The sequence below is a fragment of the Anomaloglossus baeobatrachus genome, chromosome 6, assembly GCF_048569485.1.
Source record: "Anomaloglossus baeobatrachus isolate aAnoBae1 chromosome 6, aAnoBae1.hap1, whole genome shotgun sequence".
Taxonomy (NCBI): domain Eukaryota; kingdom Metazoa; phylum Chordata; class Amphibia; order Anura; family Aromobatidae; genus Anomaloglossus; species Anomaloglossus baeobatrachus.
The window spans coordinates 533,734,045-533,753,221 of NC_134358.1; the positions used below are offsets into that span (position 1 = coordinate 533,734,045).

The following is a 19,177-nucleotide window of genomic DNA, read 5'->3' on the forward strand; positions in this document are numbered from 1 at the left end:
GGTCCTACAATGTAACTGTAGATTTAGAGTCTGAGGATCTGCAGATACCAACTGAGCTGGTGACGTCTCCATCTAGAACTTAAAGTGTTGCTCTTGTTTCTTTAACTTCTGATAATGGAACAGATCACTTTGCTGGTGGTTACTCAAGTCAGTAATGGATATGTGTTCTTTCCCTGCAGGAGGACTGTATATGTCGGTATAAGATGCTGGTAGAGCTGATACAAAAGAAGAAACAGGCAAAAAGCTGAGTCAGGACGACGGCGAAGGCATGGAGGGGATGGATGTACGAGCGTTTATTTGGATCTCAGTATTCTCTTTCACACTCACGTGCCTTAGAATTAAATATATGGATTTTAAAATAAATGCCACCTTTATCTGCAGATGAGTAAAACATATTTTTATATCATAAACGGTTTACTGTTTGTTATTCCTTTACAAGTTACAAGAAATGTTTGTTTCTTTGTCTTGTTTTGCACCTAATAAATGTTAAAGGGAACCTGTCATCAGATTAATGCTGCCCAAACCACAAGGAGCGTGAATCCGACACAGGCAGCGTGATTGTACCCAGGTATGGTTTAGGCCGGGGTCAGACGAGCGTATGAAAAATCTTTTTAGTACAATCCAGAAAGCGCCAACGATTTTCATTCCTGTGTCCGTATTCTATATTCTTGTGACATCCACTTTTAGACATCAACATTTTAACTTATAAATTCTGCAGTATCATTTCCAATGTTAATAATGTAATAATTTATCCATAAAAATCGAATGCAATCTGATTGTTCTGGGTGTGGGATCTGATTTTTTTTTTCCCCTTTTGCACACCCTTGAAAGGGCAACTCTGAGACAAGTTCATACTGCGTGTTTTTTTTATCGCCTGTACGGTCTATGTGAAAAAATATCATCTGAATAATACTACGGAATCATATCAGTCAGTGAGCTGTTCAATGCTTACTCAGACCTCACACATTCTTACTATACACTCACCTGAGTGAGCCCTTACTCTGAAATACTGCAGAGGTTTAGACTTTGAAAATCCATCCAGCGACTGTGTGTCTCCGATAACTGGTCCAAGGCAGGTCCATGGTCATCTTCCTGCTCTAGTCCCTTTGATCTTTTCCAATTTGTGTGCATACGGAGAGACCTGTCAGTCAACCGGACTGGGGCAGAGAGCAGCCTCCATGGATTAGTGAGCTAAGACACAGTCTACTCCTGGCGATGCGAGGTATGTTTACACTGAAACACTGCAGACATGAATCTGGTGACCAGTTCCCTTTAAAGATTTGGCACATCATTGAACTGCATTAGTATGTAGGAGATGCTATATAAAAGGCAAGCATTTCCAGAGTTGTTCTACTGTGTCAGCTAGAATTGGAAAAAAAGAATGTGCAGAACTGTGCTCCAGCAACCACATCAATAGACCATGGCTACCAGAGCACTATGAAACGCTTACTACCTGCGGCATCCCGGCTCCTCTTTGTAGGCCCTGGGACCTTATTACTTTGTGGCAAAATGCAGGCATGAGATTACAGGGCACTTTTAATCCGAAATGGGGCTGCTGATGCTGCAAGTGGTATGATCTTTCAGAGATCAGACTACTGATGTGACCATTGGACCAGGGACATAGTTTCTTCGACAACCCGTGTAAAGACGTGACCAAGGGTATAAACAAGCATCAAGTCTTCCTTTCCAAGAGGTTAAGAAGGTAACCAGCACCAGAAAGACTCTCCATTTACTTTCTTTGGCTCGTGTGCACATGATATAACATTATTTGTGGCCAATATGTGACCGGTGTCCTACATTTATTAGCAGTTTTCCTCTCTGCAGGCTCTAATCATTGGAGACTTCAATTTCCCTTTTATGTGCTTTTTTTTCCCCTCCAGTTTCCCTCTGTATAGACTTCTTTAAACAGCAGGTGTAATTTGATCCTTCACTACAGCCAGAACTGTAGACAGATTTGAGCAGTTTTTTGAGTAAATGATCAGTGCATGGAAAGAAGTCGTGACTGATAAGTTGAGAAAGATCGTTTTTCTTCTGCTATACTAGTTTCCCATCTTCTTTTGTACTGATTATTTATGAAAACAGTGTAGTTACTCTTTATTTATTGAAATACTCTTGATGTACCCCATAAAGGCATTCACCCTCCTGCCATACAGTTGTGTATATCACGCACAGGCCACTTCTGACCTCAGTGTATGCCAACGGCGTCGATGCGTCACCGTGGACATGTTTGTTGTGGGCACTAAGAACATTTCCTGATGCAATCACTGTGGAAATAGTTCCTTATTTTGCTCCATAGAACACAGTCATCGGCCCAAATTCCTATTAATGGTATTAGTGCTGTTCTCATGTGTGGTGGTTTGTAACCTTACATGTGCCATAGACATTAGCAGAATGTAATAAAGACCAGATTAAATGAGTAAAAATAAATCGGAGATCGGGCTCGTTCTTGTAGCAGAAGGTTCGCAGAGACTGAATGTCATTCCGGTGTCACAGTTGATGATTTTGTGCTGGAGAGATGCAGCCATTTGTGTCTGTATATCCAATTTGCAGTTGGTTATATGTCCAAACTCAGTGAAAAAAAATCATCATTCCTGCCTAGGTTTGTAACCATTATAGCCGATAGCTTCCAGGCAAACTGAGAAACTAGAGACGCTGCAGGCTACAAGTGCACGGATGATGTCTCCGAGATGTAGTCAGGTGATGTCAGCCGTCAAAATGAATAGCACCAAGTCCATTTAAGATTAATTAATTAGTAATTCCTGTTCTACGTCAATGCAGCACTGGCAAACAAAAGGTTAACGCAGCAAAAATCAATGTGTAACAAAAACAGCTCGTTAAATGTATGATGGAATAACCTCAAGGCTGCTGCTGCTGAAAGTCCTCTGTGTGTGCCGAGGGTCTGAAGGATGAGGCAGGGCAGAACCATTACGGAGGGGCAGAAAATACGTGTCAGGTACAGATTGCAAATGGAAAGGCACAGATCTTGTCAGGCTGGTGCTGTAATAGTGGAGAATGGAGTACAGGTGTATATGAACGTCACTCGGGCCCGTATGTCGGGCAGCATTTCAGGTAGATAACCTGGTGACGTTCTTTTGGAGTAAAGTCTACAGCCCTGATTCATCATTTCTATTTGTAGCAAAGTTAAAGGGAACCTGTCAGGTGCAATATGCACCCAGAATCACGAGCAGTTCTGTGTATATATTGCTAATCACGTACACCTGGCGGTTATGTGCACTATGAAGCTGGGTGTAAGAGTCCTGGCTGCAAACCTATGTAGTGCGTATGACCAAAAGTCCGGTGGTATGCGCAGTAAGCCGTAATCCAGGACTCTGACGCGATGGCTGCAGAGAGGTGAGCGTGCCCGTCCTCTGACACGGCGCATTCATTACCATGTTAGCACACCCACAGGGGTGTACTGACCTGCTAAGGGGCCGACTAGCCTGGGGAAATCACACCCTTGCGACTAGTCCATGGCCTCATTAGCATATTATAACAGATCTTTAGAAATACTCTTTCTAAAGATCTCTTTACTGTATGTATGTTACTAGATACAGGGACAGTTAGGCAGGGATTAGAAATATGCACCCAGAACTGCTCGTGGCTCTGGGTGCATATTGCACCTCACAGGTTCCCTTTAAAATGGGAATTCTTCCCGTTTTGAACAGTCGTGAACGTTGCAAAATTGTACTAAAAAATACACGGCGGTATAGGGGACTGGAATGAAATTGTGCAAAATTTTGTGACTTTGTTTTTTTTTTTTTTATAATGTTGTAATTATAAATTGGATGAACACATCTGGATTTCTAGTCCTACCACAAAGTGGGGAAAAAAATTAGAACATAATACAAAAGGGTGCAAAACGCCAAACTAGACAAAACTGGTGCAAAGGAGAGTATGAAGTGGGGCCTCAGTCCTTTTTGAGCTAGTGATTTGTGAAGTGCAGACACCTTTTTTGAACAAGACCTTCAGTGTGAATGTCAGTCAGTGGCATAATTATATTGGGTGCATTGGTTTCCGTTGCAGGTAAAGACTCATGATAGTTAGGGGCCTGTTGTAGATTTCGCCTTGGGTCCCATGATACTCAAGCTTCACAACTGCTTTGCGCAGTTATATATTCAAGGCTTCGTCCAAGCAACCGCAATACCCGGATCCCCATGATTCAGAATTGGTGGGTGGTGTTTCAGCAGCACAAATAAATCTTTAAAATGATATATATCATACTATGAAGAAAAAGACATGGATCGCACATCCCAAAAATACAATGATCTAAAGCCGCTAGGCAAAAAATTAAATAGAACATGAGGTTCTTTTGTTGCCATTCTGATCAGATTGTATTAAGCCCACTGCCACGTCACGGCAAACCTCCATCCATGTCTTTTTCTTCATAGTATGATATAAATCTTTAAAATGTTACCCCCTTACCAGTTTCTTCCATGTCATCAGGCGTCAAACCCGCGCAATCCGCCAGTAATCCAGAAGGAGATGTTGATAAATTAAACAATCTTTTATTCCATGGGTCTACGCGTTTCAAGGTCTAAGACCTCTTCTTCCGGACCAGTTGACCAGTTGAGTGTTGATTTACTGGTCCTGAAGAAGAGGTCTTAGACCTTGAAACGCGTAGACCCATGGAATAAAAGATTGTTTAATTTATCAACATCTCCTTCTGGATTACTGGCGGATTGTGCGGGTTTAACCCCTTCTCCCTCTCCACTTTGAAGTCTGAAACACGTGGGGCTGCTGCAGCTGCCATTATCTCATGCTATCTGTGGTGGTTGTGACCTCTCACAACCTCAATCGGTGAGTGCATTTACCATTTGCTAACCGTGTGTTTTATCTGGTAAAACCCTATCAGCGCTTCTCTTTTCTAGTTTATCTGTCATCAGGCGTGAAACGCGTAAATGCTAATGCACCTGTATGAGTGCACATTGTGAGCGGACTCTGTTCTGTAGATTGTCCCAAAATTGAAGATCTTTACGGCTCACGATCAGTGTTATGTGGTGTTCTGGACACAGCATATTTCCGTTGTACTCTCCACACGAGAAATTGCATGATATGGATTTATAAAAAAAACAAAACGAAAAAAAAACCCCGCACCGCAGATTAGTTTACCAAGCATTAAAAAGGAGCACAGTGGGAAGATTTCTATAAATCCCATCGACTGTGCTTGTACTTTACAACAGCATTTTGGACGCAGTGAAAATAGGCTCTCCATTGACCTTCTTCACCGATTATTTTTCTGGTGCTATAACCAGTGAATTGTATTGATCAGTCCTGGCCAGAATGTGTAAGAAGAAGAGGAGGAGGAGGATGAGGAGATTATTAGACAACGATAGATGGAGACCTATGGGAGGACATTGGAAGGACTGGGTAAGACGTCAGAGGCAGAAAACAAGCATTGTTGTGTCGCTGTGGAGCAACTGATGGAAGGATGACAAAACTTCCTGATCTACTGAGCAAAGGCGACTTTGGAGAGTTCTTCATGATGGAGGACAGCTGGACGGGTGGCAGGTCGTGATGCGGTTGCTAGGTTACAGCCTTTGAAGATCACTTTCATCATCACCTTTGTAAGGACTCTCACCATTGCTGAAAGACTTTAACAAGGAGCTATTTGAAATCTCTGAATCTGATCATGTTCACATGTCACTTCCCAGGGGGACTTCCTGCAAGACCTGTAAATTGGAATATGGGTTCCACTTTTAAGAAGTCTAAGTGTGCAATTCCCCATCACCAAGCTCAAATGTAATCCTGACACCGGTCATCAGACTGACATACTTGGTGTTATCCGGTCTCTGTCCTCTGCTCTCCTGTATGTTATCTGCACAGATCCCTTTGGTTGTTCCAGGCCATAAATTCAGTACAAAACTGCCTTACATCGAGCGAGGCTAGTGTTAGTCATCTCGCCCTCAAATCTGATGTCACTTTATGGCAATAACTCAAATGTTTCAACATCTCTGACTGAGATTTTTTTTTTTGTTTGTTTGGAACAATTACCCTTTATTAAGGCTGATTTATATTTTGCGTTTAAAAAAATGAATGAAAATGATATTTAAAAAAAATAAACAAAATTACTAATTTAACTTTTAATCCAGATATATAAAGTATTTGGTATGTTATGACTAACATTTACCTGATGTCCAACTTACACCTGCACTATTTATAAATGTTTTTTTATTTTGTTAGGTTTAAAAAAATTTGTAGCAATATTTCATTATTTAATTTTCAAAGAAATTCAGAAAACTTGGTAGTGCTCACGCATCACAAGTTACAAATACGGAGCATGGTAGTGCTCACTCATCACTAGTTACAAATACGGAGCATGGTAGGGCACAGTCATCACTACTTACAAGTACTGAGAACCCGAGCATAGTAGTGCCTGCTCATCACTAGTTACGAGTACGGAGCACCCGAGCATGGTAGTACCCACTCATCACTACTTACAAGTACTGAGAACCCGAGCATAGTAGTGCCTCTCATCACTAGTTACGAGTACTGAACACCCGAGCATCGTAGTGCTCTCTCATCACTAGTTACGAGTACTGAGCACCCGAGCATCGTAGTGCCTGCTCATCACTAGTTACGAGTACTGAGCACCCGAGCATGGTAGTGTCCTCTCATCACTAGTTACGAGTACTGAGCACCCGAGCATAGTAGTGCCTGCTCATCACTAGTTACGAGTACTGAGCATGGTACTGCTCGCTCATCAAGTAGAGCGCACCCAAGCATGGTAGTACTCGCTTAACGGTAATTCAGAGAAAGTGCGTATGGTAGCGCTTGCTCATCCCTAGATACGAGTAGAGCGTACTGGAGCGTTGTAGTGCTCGCTCATCAGTACTTATCACACATCTGTCTTTACGTATTCTTGAACCTGCAATTAAAAAAAAAAAAAATCTTTACAGAAGATCATGAATGTTAATTCACCTACTTAATTTACTTAAAGATGTGGTTCAATTTTTAGAAAATTTTCATCCCAAACTGCCATTTATATATTTAAAAAAAAAACAAACCACTTTATTCACCTTCCCAGCACTGATTCTCTGGTTCCACGCCCAGGTGTGTGGTATTGGCAGTGGCGCTGCCGTCATGTGGACAGTGCAGCAGCCATTCAGTGATCGCAGCAGCTTTAAGTGAGGAGCAGAGTTACTGAGCTCACTGATTTCCTGATGCTCTGTCATCATGATGATAGCACCAATAGCAGATGCTGGGAGCAGCACAAGAGACTGCACTGGACCTGGGGAGGGTGAGTAAAGAGGATTTTGTTTGTTTTTATAACAAACAAACTGGGCATGAAGATTTTCTGAAAATGGTGTACCTTCAAGGTTTACAAAAACTACTTTCTTTCAAAAATGTCTGTCTGCAATACCTCACATAACCTGTAGGCTGGAATGGCGCGGTTTTCGGAGATTTTTTTTTTTTTTGCATCCTGTAAATCTTCAAACTGGTGCATTTTAGTGCTGTGTTGGCGGCAGCATTGACTTACATCCTGAGTGAAGGCACAACACGGACACAATCCTTTCTTCCAAGCTTCTCCATCTGAAGAAATATGTGCCTAGCTCTAGTGTGGAACAGACAACAGAAGAGAACTGCAATCTTTGTAGTTCACTCCGGGGGTGGGTTATGCTCCTGGCAGGGGCTTGAAGTTTGGCCTTTTTTTTTTTACTTTGAAGCAGACATTTTTCATAACTCTAGTTGGAAGTGTGTGACTACAAGATCAGACAAGATTTGTTTGTAGTCTGTTACCATAGAAACACATTGTCCTGCACAAGAGCTATAGAAATGATTTTTTTTTTCTTCTTCTTCTATGCATTGCAGCAATTGGGGGAAAAATGGTCTTAAGTGTGATTTTTTTTTTTGTTTTTTTTTAGGGGGGGTGGCTTTAAATATTGGTGGTCTAGACTTAAAATAGCCTATAGATACCCCATAACTAACGTATGACGATTGACACCTTTAGGCTATGTTCACACTGGGCGATTTTTAGCTACGGCTTTGCCTTGGTTTTATGCAAATCCATGCTAATAAAACACTGCTTTTTACAGTCCCAGTAAAGGCTATGAGATTTCTGGAAAAACACCCACCACCACCAGTTTGGGTGCGTTATGAAAAGAATGAACATGTCAATTCTTTTCAGCGCTTTTGCCACGATTGTTCAACCTAGTGACAGGTGGATTTGCAGATACCCTGGATTGGCGGGTCTAACTGGGTTAATGGAAGAAAAAAGAAAAAAAAAAAAACCCTGTTCCGGTCCAGAATTGATCCAGGGTGTCTGGTTGGCACTGAAAAATGGTGGTGGGGATTAGAGCAGGCGCGCTATATTTACCAAATCACCGGCGTGGCTGTACACTCCTGCAGCTCCTGAACCACGTGCTTTTTTTTTTTTCTAATTATTTAAATAATTTAAAAAACCAGCATGGAGTCCCTTTTATTTTGATACATAGCCAAGATAAGCACACAGCTGGGGCTGTAGCCATGGGCTTTATCTGTGCTGCGTATCATAATATTGGTGGGCGCGACCCCTGCATATCTTTTTTTTTTTTATTTTATTTATTACTGTACAATAGACCCACAGACCAGGTTTGTGTTTGGTTGCAGTCAGACACTATCATACAGGCTGGGGCATGTCTGACTGCAACCAATCAGACACTGCTGCATTGGGAAAGCAGTGAATATGCATGAGGTTAATGAGCCGCTCCAGAAGTAGGAGGAGCTGCGGGAGCAGTTACGGTTGAGCTTAGAATGTATGGGTTACTTCAAGGTTAGTGGGCGCGACCAGCTGAGATAGTGGGCTTGGCGATGTTTTCTCCCCATGTGATAGGGGTATGTTGAAATGACGTCACGTCTGGAAGGGGCCCATACACTCTAGCATCTACCGAGCAGGAACAGCAATGTCTGAGACTGGTAAGTATAGCGCGCTTGCTTTACCTTGATGCTTTACAAGATCAGGTTTTGGTTAGGGAAAGAAAAAAAAAAACACTGCAAAAACGTCCTGTGTGAACATAGCCTTACCAATCAGATGTTCCAATGGACCGCTGATTTTACCCGAACACTGCCTCTTGTACCGCAGTGCCATAAGTAACCCTCAACATGAATATTATATATTTTATGCTGTATTACATTATGAGACCCTCCATTTATCCAGAAAAAAAAAAAATGCATTTAAACGGTCAAGGGTGTCTTTGACCATTCTGATGAAACCCAGCATACTTTTTTTTTTGTTTTTGGTGGGGGGGTGGGGTTGGGTATTACCCATACAGAATTAATTTTCTCAATTTCGCATATAAATGCAAAAATTATTTTTTCTGCTGAATCTCAATAATAATAATAATAAAAGAAAGTACTATCAGGTAACTAGATTTTTCCTTTTGCTTTCTTACTGCAGAATATGATGCCTCTTTATACTACTTACTGTACATTCTTTGGCAGCAGGTTTTCCAAGCTTTTCAAGAACTTATAGCTTCTGTCTGGAAATATATTTTGGTTGGCGCTTGGAGCGCTACATTAAGATCTAAATAAAACTCAAGTAACATTTACAGAATTTTATTAAGTGAAAGTAAACCCCATTAATAAGAATCCAATATTGAAATGAGAGTGAAGAGCCAAGGATCATACTCTAGCGAGCACAGTAGTTGTAGCACCGCTGAGCCAGCAGTAGAGAATCCATGGAGGAGCCCTTCTATGTTCTCTATGGAAATTTGTATCTTTTAATTGTAATGCCTTTAACAGGGCTAAAGCCTTATGCTCTTAAAGGGGTTGTACAGGTTTGGCATGAAAGTGTGTAGTCACGTTTCACAGACTTGTGAATCTTCACAGTGTGCACTGTCAGGATATTCCAGGAGCATGTGCTGATACCATATGTATACTCCCGGCCACATTCCAAGTAGACATGCATGGCCTCGCTCAATATAAGTGAATTAAGTGAGGCTGCACAAGTCTAGTTGTAATGTGGCCAGAAGTATCCATTTCACATGACGACCCCGTCTCACCATCAGCACTGGAGAATCCTGAGCACCGTGTGGATTTCCAAGTCTACAGTCACAAAGTGACTGTAGGGTTGTGTGTCAAACCTGGGAACATCTTTAAAGAGGTTGTCCACTACTTAAAAAAAACAAAACAAAAAACTTCTACTCTCCTTCTGTGCTGGTGCTCGTTCCCAGGGCTCATGTGAGGTTGTGACGTCACGCGGGACCAGCACCCAATCCCCGCAAGCTTCGGTCTCCTCGCCTCTGGACATATGGGTAAAACAAGAAGTGGGAAATAGTCGCACCTCTCCTTTCCAGTTGATTACTCATATGTCTGTACGTGGGGAGCGAGAAGCCACCAGTGATTGGGTGATGGGCTCACATGACATCACAACCTCATGTGAGCCCCTTAAAGTCACTGGCATGGGAAGTATCAGCCTTTTGAGGCCGGGGCCACACGGGGCACTACTGCGATGCTCGCATGACACTCTGCTCGCGCTGGCAGCACAGCAGGAGCAGAGTGTCATGCTAGTATCCTTGCGACTACGGTCCAACCATGCGAGCGGACCTCAGCTGCGGGTGACGGGAGGGGCGGGCAGCGCTGCGGAGGGGCAGGCCGGCACCGAGGAAGGGAGGGATGGATTTATCTCCCTCTCTCCTCCATAGCCGGCTATGGCGATTCTCGCTCTGCACGCGCGGTACACCGGTGGACTGTGAGTGCAGTGCGATTTTTCTCTCGCCCCATTCACTTGAATGGGTGCGAGAGAAAAGAATCTCGAATTACAATCGCAGTACGCTGCAATTGTTTTCTCGGTCCAATTAGGGCTGAGAAAATAATCGCTCATGTGTGCTGACACACAGGCTACAATTGGTCTGAGTGGAATGCGATGTTTTATCACACTCCACTCGCACCAATTTTCTCGCCGTGTGGCTTAGGCCTAACATTAATCATGTCAAACATTCAATGAGTAGGGGTTGTTCAAGTAGTGGACAACTCTTAAATTTATTTTCCAACGTTGAACATAGTTTATTTATTTATTTTTTTACAACACAGCATCGATCCACGTGAATCGGGCTCAAACATCTGGAACCACAAGACTGTCCACAAAGCAGGAAACAAAAAGGTAAAAATAGAATGGATTTGGCACAAAACTAGAGAAAAAACAGGCATAAAGGCTATGATGAATCAGGGCCTTTAGCTGTGTGATCTTTATGGTCATATAATTGATCAATGAACTAAGCTCTTGGCACAGCAAAACTTTTACATATATCCAACCCCTGAGATAATGTTTACTTGCATTTCAGAGTTTAAGGCTATGTGCGCACTAGGCATTTTTCCGCTGCGTTTTTGTTCAGAAAACTGCATGACTTTGCTTCACCAGCAAAGTCTGAGTTTTCATTTTTGTTGTCTGCACACAGCGGGTTTTTGTTTTTTTTAGCTGCATTTTTGTGGTGCTCACAAAAATGCAGCATGTCAATTATTTCTGCGTTTTTCACTGCGTATTTCACCCATTGAGTTCAATGAGATGTTCAAAAACGCAGTGAAATGCAAATTGCAAATATAGTTTCGTTTCTATGACTAAAAACACAGCTATAAATGCAAGGGGTGGGTAGTACAGTGACGTGTACAGGAAGAGGATTCCTTCTGTTAGTAAACACAGAAGTGTGAATCCTCCCGATACCGCCGCTGCCAGGTTGAAGCAGCTGCGAAATCAAACGTGAACAGTAAAAAAAAAAAAACAAAAACACAAACCATTCACCTATCTGCAGACTCCCGGTACCGCCACCCCTGCTTCGGCTGTGTGCAGACTCGCAGGACACGTCTGATGGCAGCGTTTTTGATGCCACAAAAAAAAAAAACCCCACCTAGTGCGCACATACCCTAAAGGGTATTCTAGTACTAAAAATTAACAGAATGTACTGTGCCTATGTTATAAAAGCCTGATATGTGCAGGACATGTCTATTGGAAGAGAAAAAGGTTAGATCTAGTGATGAGCAAATCGTTTGGGTGATCCATTATACTTGGTAAACAAGTACCGAAGTCAAAGGAGAGCACAAGCCATTTTTCTGGAAGGTTTTTCCACCTTGACTTCCAATATACTTGGTAAATGAGTACCGAGAACCAAACAGTTTGCTCATCATTAGATAGATCTGTTGATCCTAAGTTAACAATTTCGAGCAGCTGTAACTTTTATATATTTTAGGCACCGCTCACACGAGCGCATGAATCGGACAAGTGCAATTCTAGAAAATCTCGCGTTGCACCCGGACCAATGTTATTCAATCAGGCAGAGCAGATCTGCGCTTTTTTTTCTCTCATGCCAGATCAGCATGAGAGAAAAACTGCAGCATATTTCAGCTCACCTGCACCCATACAAGTCTATGGTGTGTGTGACACATCGGACTGCAAATGGATGACATCAGTGCAGTCCGATGTAGATAGATGCAGGCAATGGAGAACTTAATGTCTCCATCTTTTCTGCACCTTCTGCATCTGATTCTTGCATGCGACAATCTGATCACAGTGAATGACACTCGGTTCACTCGCCAGTGAATTATTAATCATTTGCATATCTCCTCCGATTCTCTCGAATGAAATGCTATATGCTCATCTGCCCTGCTGCATGGTGCTCACAAATTAAGCATTTAAAGGGGTATTCTGGCGCTACTCACTTCATCGGATGTGAGCAGTGCCGATGAGGTCAAGACTGCAAACATCTGCATGCACAATGGGCACGGCAGCGTTATCATGGTCCATTCTAATGACTGGGATAAATGCATGGTGTGTGGGATCTTAATATCACCAGCACGGTTCACCTCCGATGCAGAAGTGGCTCTTAATCCCTTTGGCAAATATACAGGATATATAGATACTGAAGATGGAAGTACACCTTTAATGCAATTGCCTAGTGCCGGCACATCTTTCCAGTGCACACTCACCTTTGCGGCAGTCCACTGTTTGCTATGTATAGATATTACACAATCAATAACACCTGGAGAAGATAATTTGGAGCAGGACCATCTTAAGAAAAAGAAAAGAAAAAAACTAGTGATAAAACCTCCCTGTTGTGGAGAGGGCGAGTGGAGCCGCTGCTACATTTATTATACAGATGTTGATGCCATCAGACTAAATTTTATTCTGTAATCTTGGAAGTGGTAACCTGCCAAGTCCATGATGAATAGGGTGCTAGTAACGTTAGGGCAAGGATTCCTGCTCTTTGCATCGTGAAATAAAATATGGAGTACTTTGATCTGCTTCTTTTAAATGCATTGCACATATGGGAAGACCAATAGTACTGGTTATTGCGAAATCTTTAATAAAAAGTAAAATCAATGTCCCTGCCACATCATAAACTGCCAGTTTTACTGCACGTGGAAAAAAATGTTTTACTGAGTGACGATGAACTCGAAAATTCCACGCCGACGTTCTCCGGCCGAGCACAAGTACAATGTGCACCCTCTATTCTCAGGATTACGCTTCCTATGCGAAGACAGCAGGCATTACAGCACTGGTGTCAGAGGAGCACAATGCCCGCCATTAGTAAACCGCAGCCAAAAATAAAAGCCAAAAATCCATGGTTATATAGTCTGGAAACCAGAGAATCTGGTCTGCACCTGGACATGGAGGGAATCCGGGCACTGAATTGTTAAAATTCCAGATTACTAAAATTTTCATAGGTTACCAAATAGCCTGAAGATTTGATGTTACATAACATTCTAGAATGTATAATTTCTTAAGGGGCAGTCGGGTTTTAAATATCCTGTGTGGGACTTTAAAGGAAACTTTATTTCTTTAAACCATACCTGGTGTATCCAATCCTGGGTGTAAGGAAATCAACTGCTGCAATCACTGAGGTTAGCGATGGGCTGCAGTGATTACATACTAATCCATCCAAAGAGGAAGTGTAGCGATATGCCAGGCACATGGATGTCACAGGAAGAGTAGTCATGTGGGGGAGGGGAAGGGAAAGGAGGGGAAGGGAGGAGGGGAAAGGAGGAGGGGAGGGGTGAGGAAAGGAGGAGGTGAGGTGTGGAGGGGAAAGGAGGAGGTGAGGTGTGGAGGGGGAAAGGAGAAGGTGTGGAGGGGAGGTGGTGTGGAAGGGAAAGGAGGGGGAAGGAGGAAGGGGAAAGGAGGAGGGGTGGAGGGGAAAGGAGGAGGTGTGGAGGGGAAAGGAGGAGGTGTGGAGGGGAAAGGAGGAGGTGTGGAGGGGAAAGGAGGAGGTGTGGAGGGGAAAGGAGGAGGTGTGGAGGGGAAAGGAGGAGGTGTGGAGGGGATAGGAGCAGGTGTGGAGGGGATAGGAGCAGGTGTGGAGGGGAAAGGAGCAGGTGTGGAGGGGAAAGGAGCAGGTGTGGAGGGGAAAGGAGGAGGTGTGGAGGGGAAAGGAGGAGGTGTGGAGGGGAAAGGAGGAGGTGTGGAGGGGAAAGGAGGAGGTGTGGAGGGGAAAGGAGGAGGTGTGGAGGGGAAAGGAGGAGGTGTGGAGGGGAAAGGAGGAGGTGTGGAGGGGAAAGGAGGAGGTGTGGAGGGGAAAGGAGGAGGTGTGGAGGGGAAAGGAGGAGGTGTGGAGGGGAAAGGAGGAAGTGTGGAGGGGAAAGGAGGAAGTGTGGAGGGGAAAGGAGGAGGTGTGGAGGGGAAAGGAGCAGGTGTGGAGGGGAGGAGGTGTGGAGGTGTGGAGGGGAGGAGGTGAGGCGGTGTGGAGGGGAAAGGAGGCGGTGTGGAGGGGAAAGGAGGAAGTGTGGAGGGGAAAGGAGGAAGTGTGGAGGGGAAAGGAGGAGGTGTGGAGGGGAAAGGAGGAGGTGTGGAGGGGAAAGGAGGAGGTGTGGAGGGGAGGGGAAGGGAGGTGGGGTGGAGGGGAAAGGAGGTGGGGTGGAGGGGAAAGGAGGTGGGGTGGAGGGGAAAGGTGGTGTGGAAGGGAAAGGAGGTGGTGTGGAAGGGAAAGGAGGTGGTGTGGAAGGGAAAGGAGGAGGAGTGGAGGGGAAAGGAGGAGGAGTGGAGGGGAAAGGAGGAGGAGTGGAGGGGAAAGGAGGAGGAGTGGAGGGGAAAGGAGGAGGAGTGGAGGGGAAAGGAGGAGGAGTGGAGGGGAAAGGAGGAGGGGAAGGGAGGGGGAAGGGAGGGGGAAGGGGAAAGGAGGAGTGGGGAAAGGAGGAGGTGGGGAGGGGTGGGGAAAGGAGGTGGGGAGGGGTGGGGAAAGGAGGTGGGGAGGGGTGGGGAAAGGAGGTGGGGAGGGGAGGGGAAAGGAGGAGTGGAGGGGTGGGGAAAGGAAGAAAGGAGGTGGGGAGGGGTGGGGAAAGGGGGAAAGGAGGTGGGGAAAGGAGGTGGGGAGGGGTGGGGAAAGGAGGTGGGGAGGGGTGGGGAAAGGAGGTGGGGAGGGGTGGGGAAAGGAGGTGGGGAGGGGTGGGGAAAGGAGGTGGGGAGGGGTGGGGAAAGGAGGTGGGGAGGGGTGGGGAAAGGAGGTGGGGAGGGGTGGGGAAAGGAGGTGGGGAGGGGAGGGGAAAGGAGGAGGAGGGGAGGGGAAAGGAGGAGGAGGGGAGGGGAAAGGAGGAGGAGGGGAGGGGAAAGGAGGAGGAGTGGAGGGGAAAGGAGCAGGTGTGGAGGGGAAAGGAGGAGGTGTGGAGGGGAAAGGAGGAGGTGTGGAGGGGAAAGGAGGAGGTGTGGAGGGGAAAGGAGGAGGTGTGGAGGGGAAAGGAGGAGGTGTGGAGGGGAAAGGAGGAGGTGTGGAGGGGAGGGGAAGGGAGGTGGGGTGGAGGGGAAGGAGGAGGAGTGGAGGGGAAAGGAGGAGGAGGGGAGGGGAAAGGAGGAGGAGTGGAGGGGAAAGGAGGAGGAGTGGAGGGGAAAGGAGGAGGAGTGGAGGGGAAAGGAGGAGGAGTGGAGGGGAAAGGAGGTGGGGTGGAGGGGAAAGGAGGTGGGGTGGAGGGGAAAGGAGGTGGGGTGGAGGGGAAAGGAGGTGGGGTGGAGGGGAAAGGAGGTGGGGTGGAGGGGAAAGGAGGTGGTGTGGAAGGGAAAGGAGGTGGTGTGGAAGGGAAAGGAGGTGGTGTGGAAGGGAAAGGAGGTGGTGTGGAGGAGAAAGGAGGAGGAGTGGAGGGGAAAGGAGGAGGAGTGGAGGGGAAAGGAGGAGGAGTGGAGGGGAAAGGAGGAGGGGAAGGGAGGGGGAAGGGAGGGGGAAGGGGAAAGGAGGAGTGGGGGAAAGGAGGAAGGAGGAGGTGGGGAGGGGGTGGGGAAAGGAGGTGGGGAGGGGAGGGGAAAGGAGGAGTGGAGGGGTGGGGAAAGGAAGAAAGGAGGAGTGGAGGGGTGGGGAAAGGAAGAAAGGAGGAGTGGAGGGGTGGGGAAAGGAAGAAAGGAGGTGGGGAGGGGTGGGGAAAGGGGGAAAGGAGGTGGGGAAAGAAGGTGGGGAGGGGTGGGGAAAGGAGGTGGGGAGGGGTGGGGAAAGGAGGTGGGGAGGGGTGGGGAAAGGAGGTGGGGAGGGGTGGGGAAAGGAGGTGGGGAGGGGTGGGGAAAGGAGGTGGGGAGGGGTGGGGAAAGGAGGTGGGGAGGGGTGGGGAAAGGAGGAGGAGGGGAGGGGAAAGGAGGAGGAGGGGAGGGGAAAGGAGGAGGAGTGGAGGGGAAAGGAGCAGGTGTGGAGGGGAAAGGAGCAGGTGTGGAGGGGAAAGGAGGAGGTGTGGAGGGGAAAGGAGGAGGTGTGGAGGGGAAAGGAGGAGGTGTGGAGGGGAAAGGAGGAGGTGTGGAGGGGAAGGAGGAGGTGTGGAGGGGAAAGGAGGAGGTGTGGAGGGGAGGGGAAGGGAGGTGGGGTGGAGGGGAAAGGAGGAGGAGTGGAGGGGAAAGGAGGAGGAGGGGAGGGGAAAGGAGGAGGAGGGGAGGGGAAAGGAGGAGGAGTGGAGGGGAAAGGAGGAGGAGTGGAGGGGAAAGGAGGAGGAGTGGAGGGGAAAGGAGGAGGAGTGGAGGGGAAAGGAGGAGGAGTGGAGGGGAAAGGAGGAGGAGTGGAGGGGAAAGGAGGAGGAGTGGAGGGGAAAGGAGGAGGGGAGGAGGGGAAAGGAGGAGGGGAGGAGGGGAAAGGAGGAGGGGAGGAGGGGAAAGGAGGAGGGGAGGGGAAAGGAGGAGGGGAGGGGAAAGGAGGAGGGGAGGGGAAAGGAGGAGGGGAGGGGAAAGGAGGAGGGGAAGGGAGGGGGAAGGGAAAAGGAGGAGGGGAGGGGAAAGGAGGAAGGGAAAAGGAGGAGGGGAGGGGAAAGGAGGAAGGGAGGGGAAATGAGGAAGGGAGGGGAAATGAGGAAGGGAGGGGAGGGGAGGGGAGTGGGAGAAGGCAAGGGGAGTGGGGAAGGGGAGAGGAGAGTCGCAAAAGGTGCCTTTATATTAGGTTTTTATTTTTGACTATGCAGGGGAGAGCAACTTAAAGGGACCATCCTAAGAAAGACCTATTGTTTAATACCAGATTTTTATATGTTAAATTATGAAACATGTTTACAAATACTTTATTTTTCATATCGCTACTATAAAAAAAAGTGGAATTCTCCCACTGCCCAAGTAGGCCCAATACTAGACTCCTGCTTCCTGTTCGTCACATGAACATATCAAAGTTATTTCTGGACATACTCCCTGTTCAAGGTCAATGTACAGGAAGAGGTGAGCTGTGACATCACCTATTGTGAATGGTGGATCCAGTGTTATCTACTGTATATAGAGGTATTATCAGGCATTCTACAGGAGGGTGAGGAGGTGAGCTGTGACATCATTATTGTAAATGATGGATCCAGTGTTCTCTCCTGTATATATAGAGGTGTTATCAGTTATGATGAGCGAATAGTGAAATATTTGGGTTCCGATTATGTAATCTATATAACTAGTACTAAGTCAAGTCAATAGTAACCCGAGTATTTTCGGGGAAATCTTAAAGGAAAAATGCTCTGGTTCTCCATTGACTTGTATAAGATTCATTATTAGTGACGAATACTGGAATAGTACCAGGTATTTGGATAGCATAGCCCAAACCCGAATATTTCACCATTTGCCCATCTCTCATTATCAGTCGTTTTCCTGTTTGTGGTAATGAGACTGCTGGAAAGTCTCCTGCACTGAACAGGAAGTGTTATTCTAGTATATGGCATAGAGGCAAGTGTGAAAATGTAAAATTCACAGGGTAGGTTTTTTTTTAAATATGGATAGTGATAATGGAAAATTGCAAGGAAAAAAAACAAAAGCAAGCATTAGAAATATACTCAAAATGGGCATTTTATGATTACACATTCCCTTAATTAAAAGGCATCTTTCACTCTGGAGGACCCAGCATGCCCTGGAATTACAAGGACAGGTACAATGCTTCATTCCCCCTGTGGGGGGTGCTGTAGAGAGCTGAACACTTGCTTGTTGAAATTGACCATTTGTGACTGATCACAGAGAGCCAGGAACTGAAGACTTTTCCTGCCAGACGTTCTTAAATCTAACCAATGCAACTCTCCAGGAAAACTCCCCCCAAAATGTGTATTTCCTGAAGCGGTTTCCACTTGTAAACTCATTGGGTTTTTTTCAGCCAGAAAGAAACTCCCTATGAACTGAACCTTAATATTCGGCCTTTATTGGTCAGAACAGGATATGGGCGTAGGGAGGACCATCGCATTTCTAGCCTCTCTGTACAGGAGTGACTGAAGATGATGATGAGGAGGATGTATGTGCTGTACTTTACTAATACCTTCAGTCCTATAGACAATGAGCAGAGCTGTATGGGGGCAGGGTATGTGGCCACCTTGCTCCATTGAAACTTTGGATCAGTGGGGATCTTGGTGGTGAGACCCCCAATGGTCATACATTTATCATGTCATGTCTTTTATTACTTTTTGTTTTTACAAAGAGAAATGGATGATGAAGGTTTCTTACTAATTGCAATTTTTTTCCTTCTTTACGCTCTGGTCCGGTTTCCATCATATTTTTTTTGCTTCGTTATCTATACCATCTCATATTACACTACTTAATCCTATAGATTACCGGGACATGCAGTTATTTCCATTGCAATATGTACAAAATGTGCCTCTTTTTGCTGTAATTAAGTTGTGTCTGGTCTGTGCACCTGAAGTTTAGATATCTGATAAAAAGCTGCAGACGTACGCTGATGACCCCGCTTCCCACGCACATGGCTATCTGTACACACATGCAACCGCACAGACGTGCGGGAAGATGAAGGAAGGACGCGATGACCCGAGCCGTCTGGTAATCGCATAGTAATGCAGCCAAGCCGGTGTG

The 19,177-nt window shown here is 46.0% G+C and overlaps 1 protein-coding gene across 1 annotated transcript in view; it reads left to right on the forward strand.

The window, feature by feature from the left end:
• The window catches only part of DNAJC1 (DnaJ heat shock protein family (Hsp40) member C1), a 129,032-nt gene extending 126,605 nt beyond the window's left edge, over window positions 1–2,427 (forward strand). The window contains exon 12 of the mRNA XM_075315572.1: window positions 180–2,427. Within this exon, the coding sequence (XP_075171687.1) occupies window positions 180–248 (69 nt within the window). The 3' untranslated portion in view covers window positions 249–2,427. The remainder of the gene's footprint in view (window positions 1–179) is intronic.
• The last annotated feature ends 16,750 nt before the right edge of the window (window positions 2,428–19,177 follow it).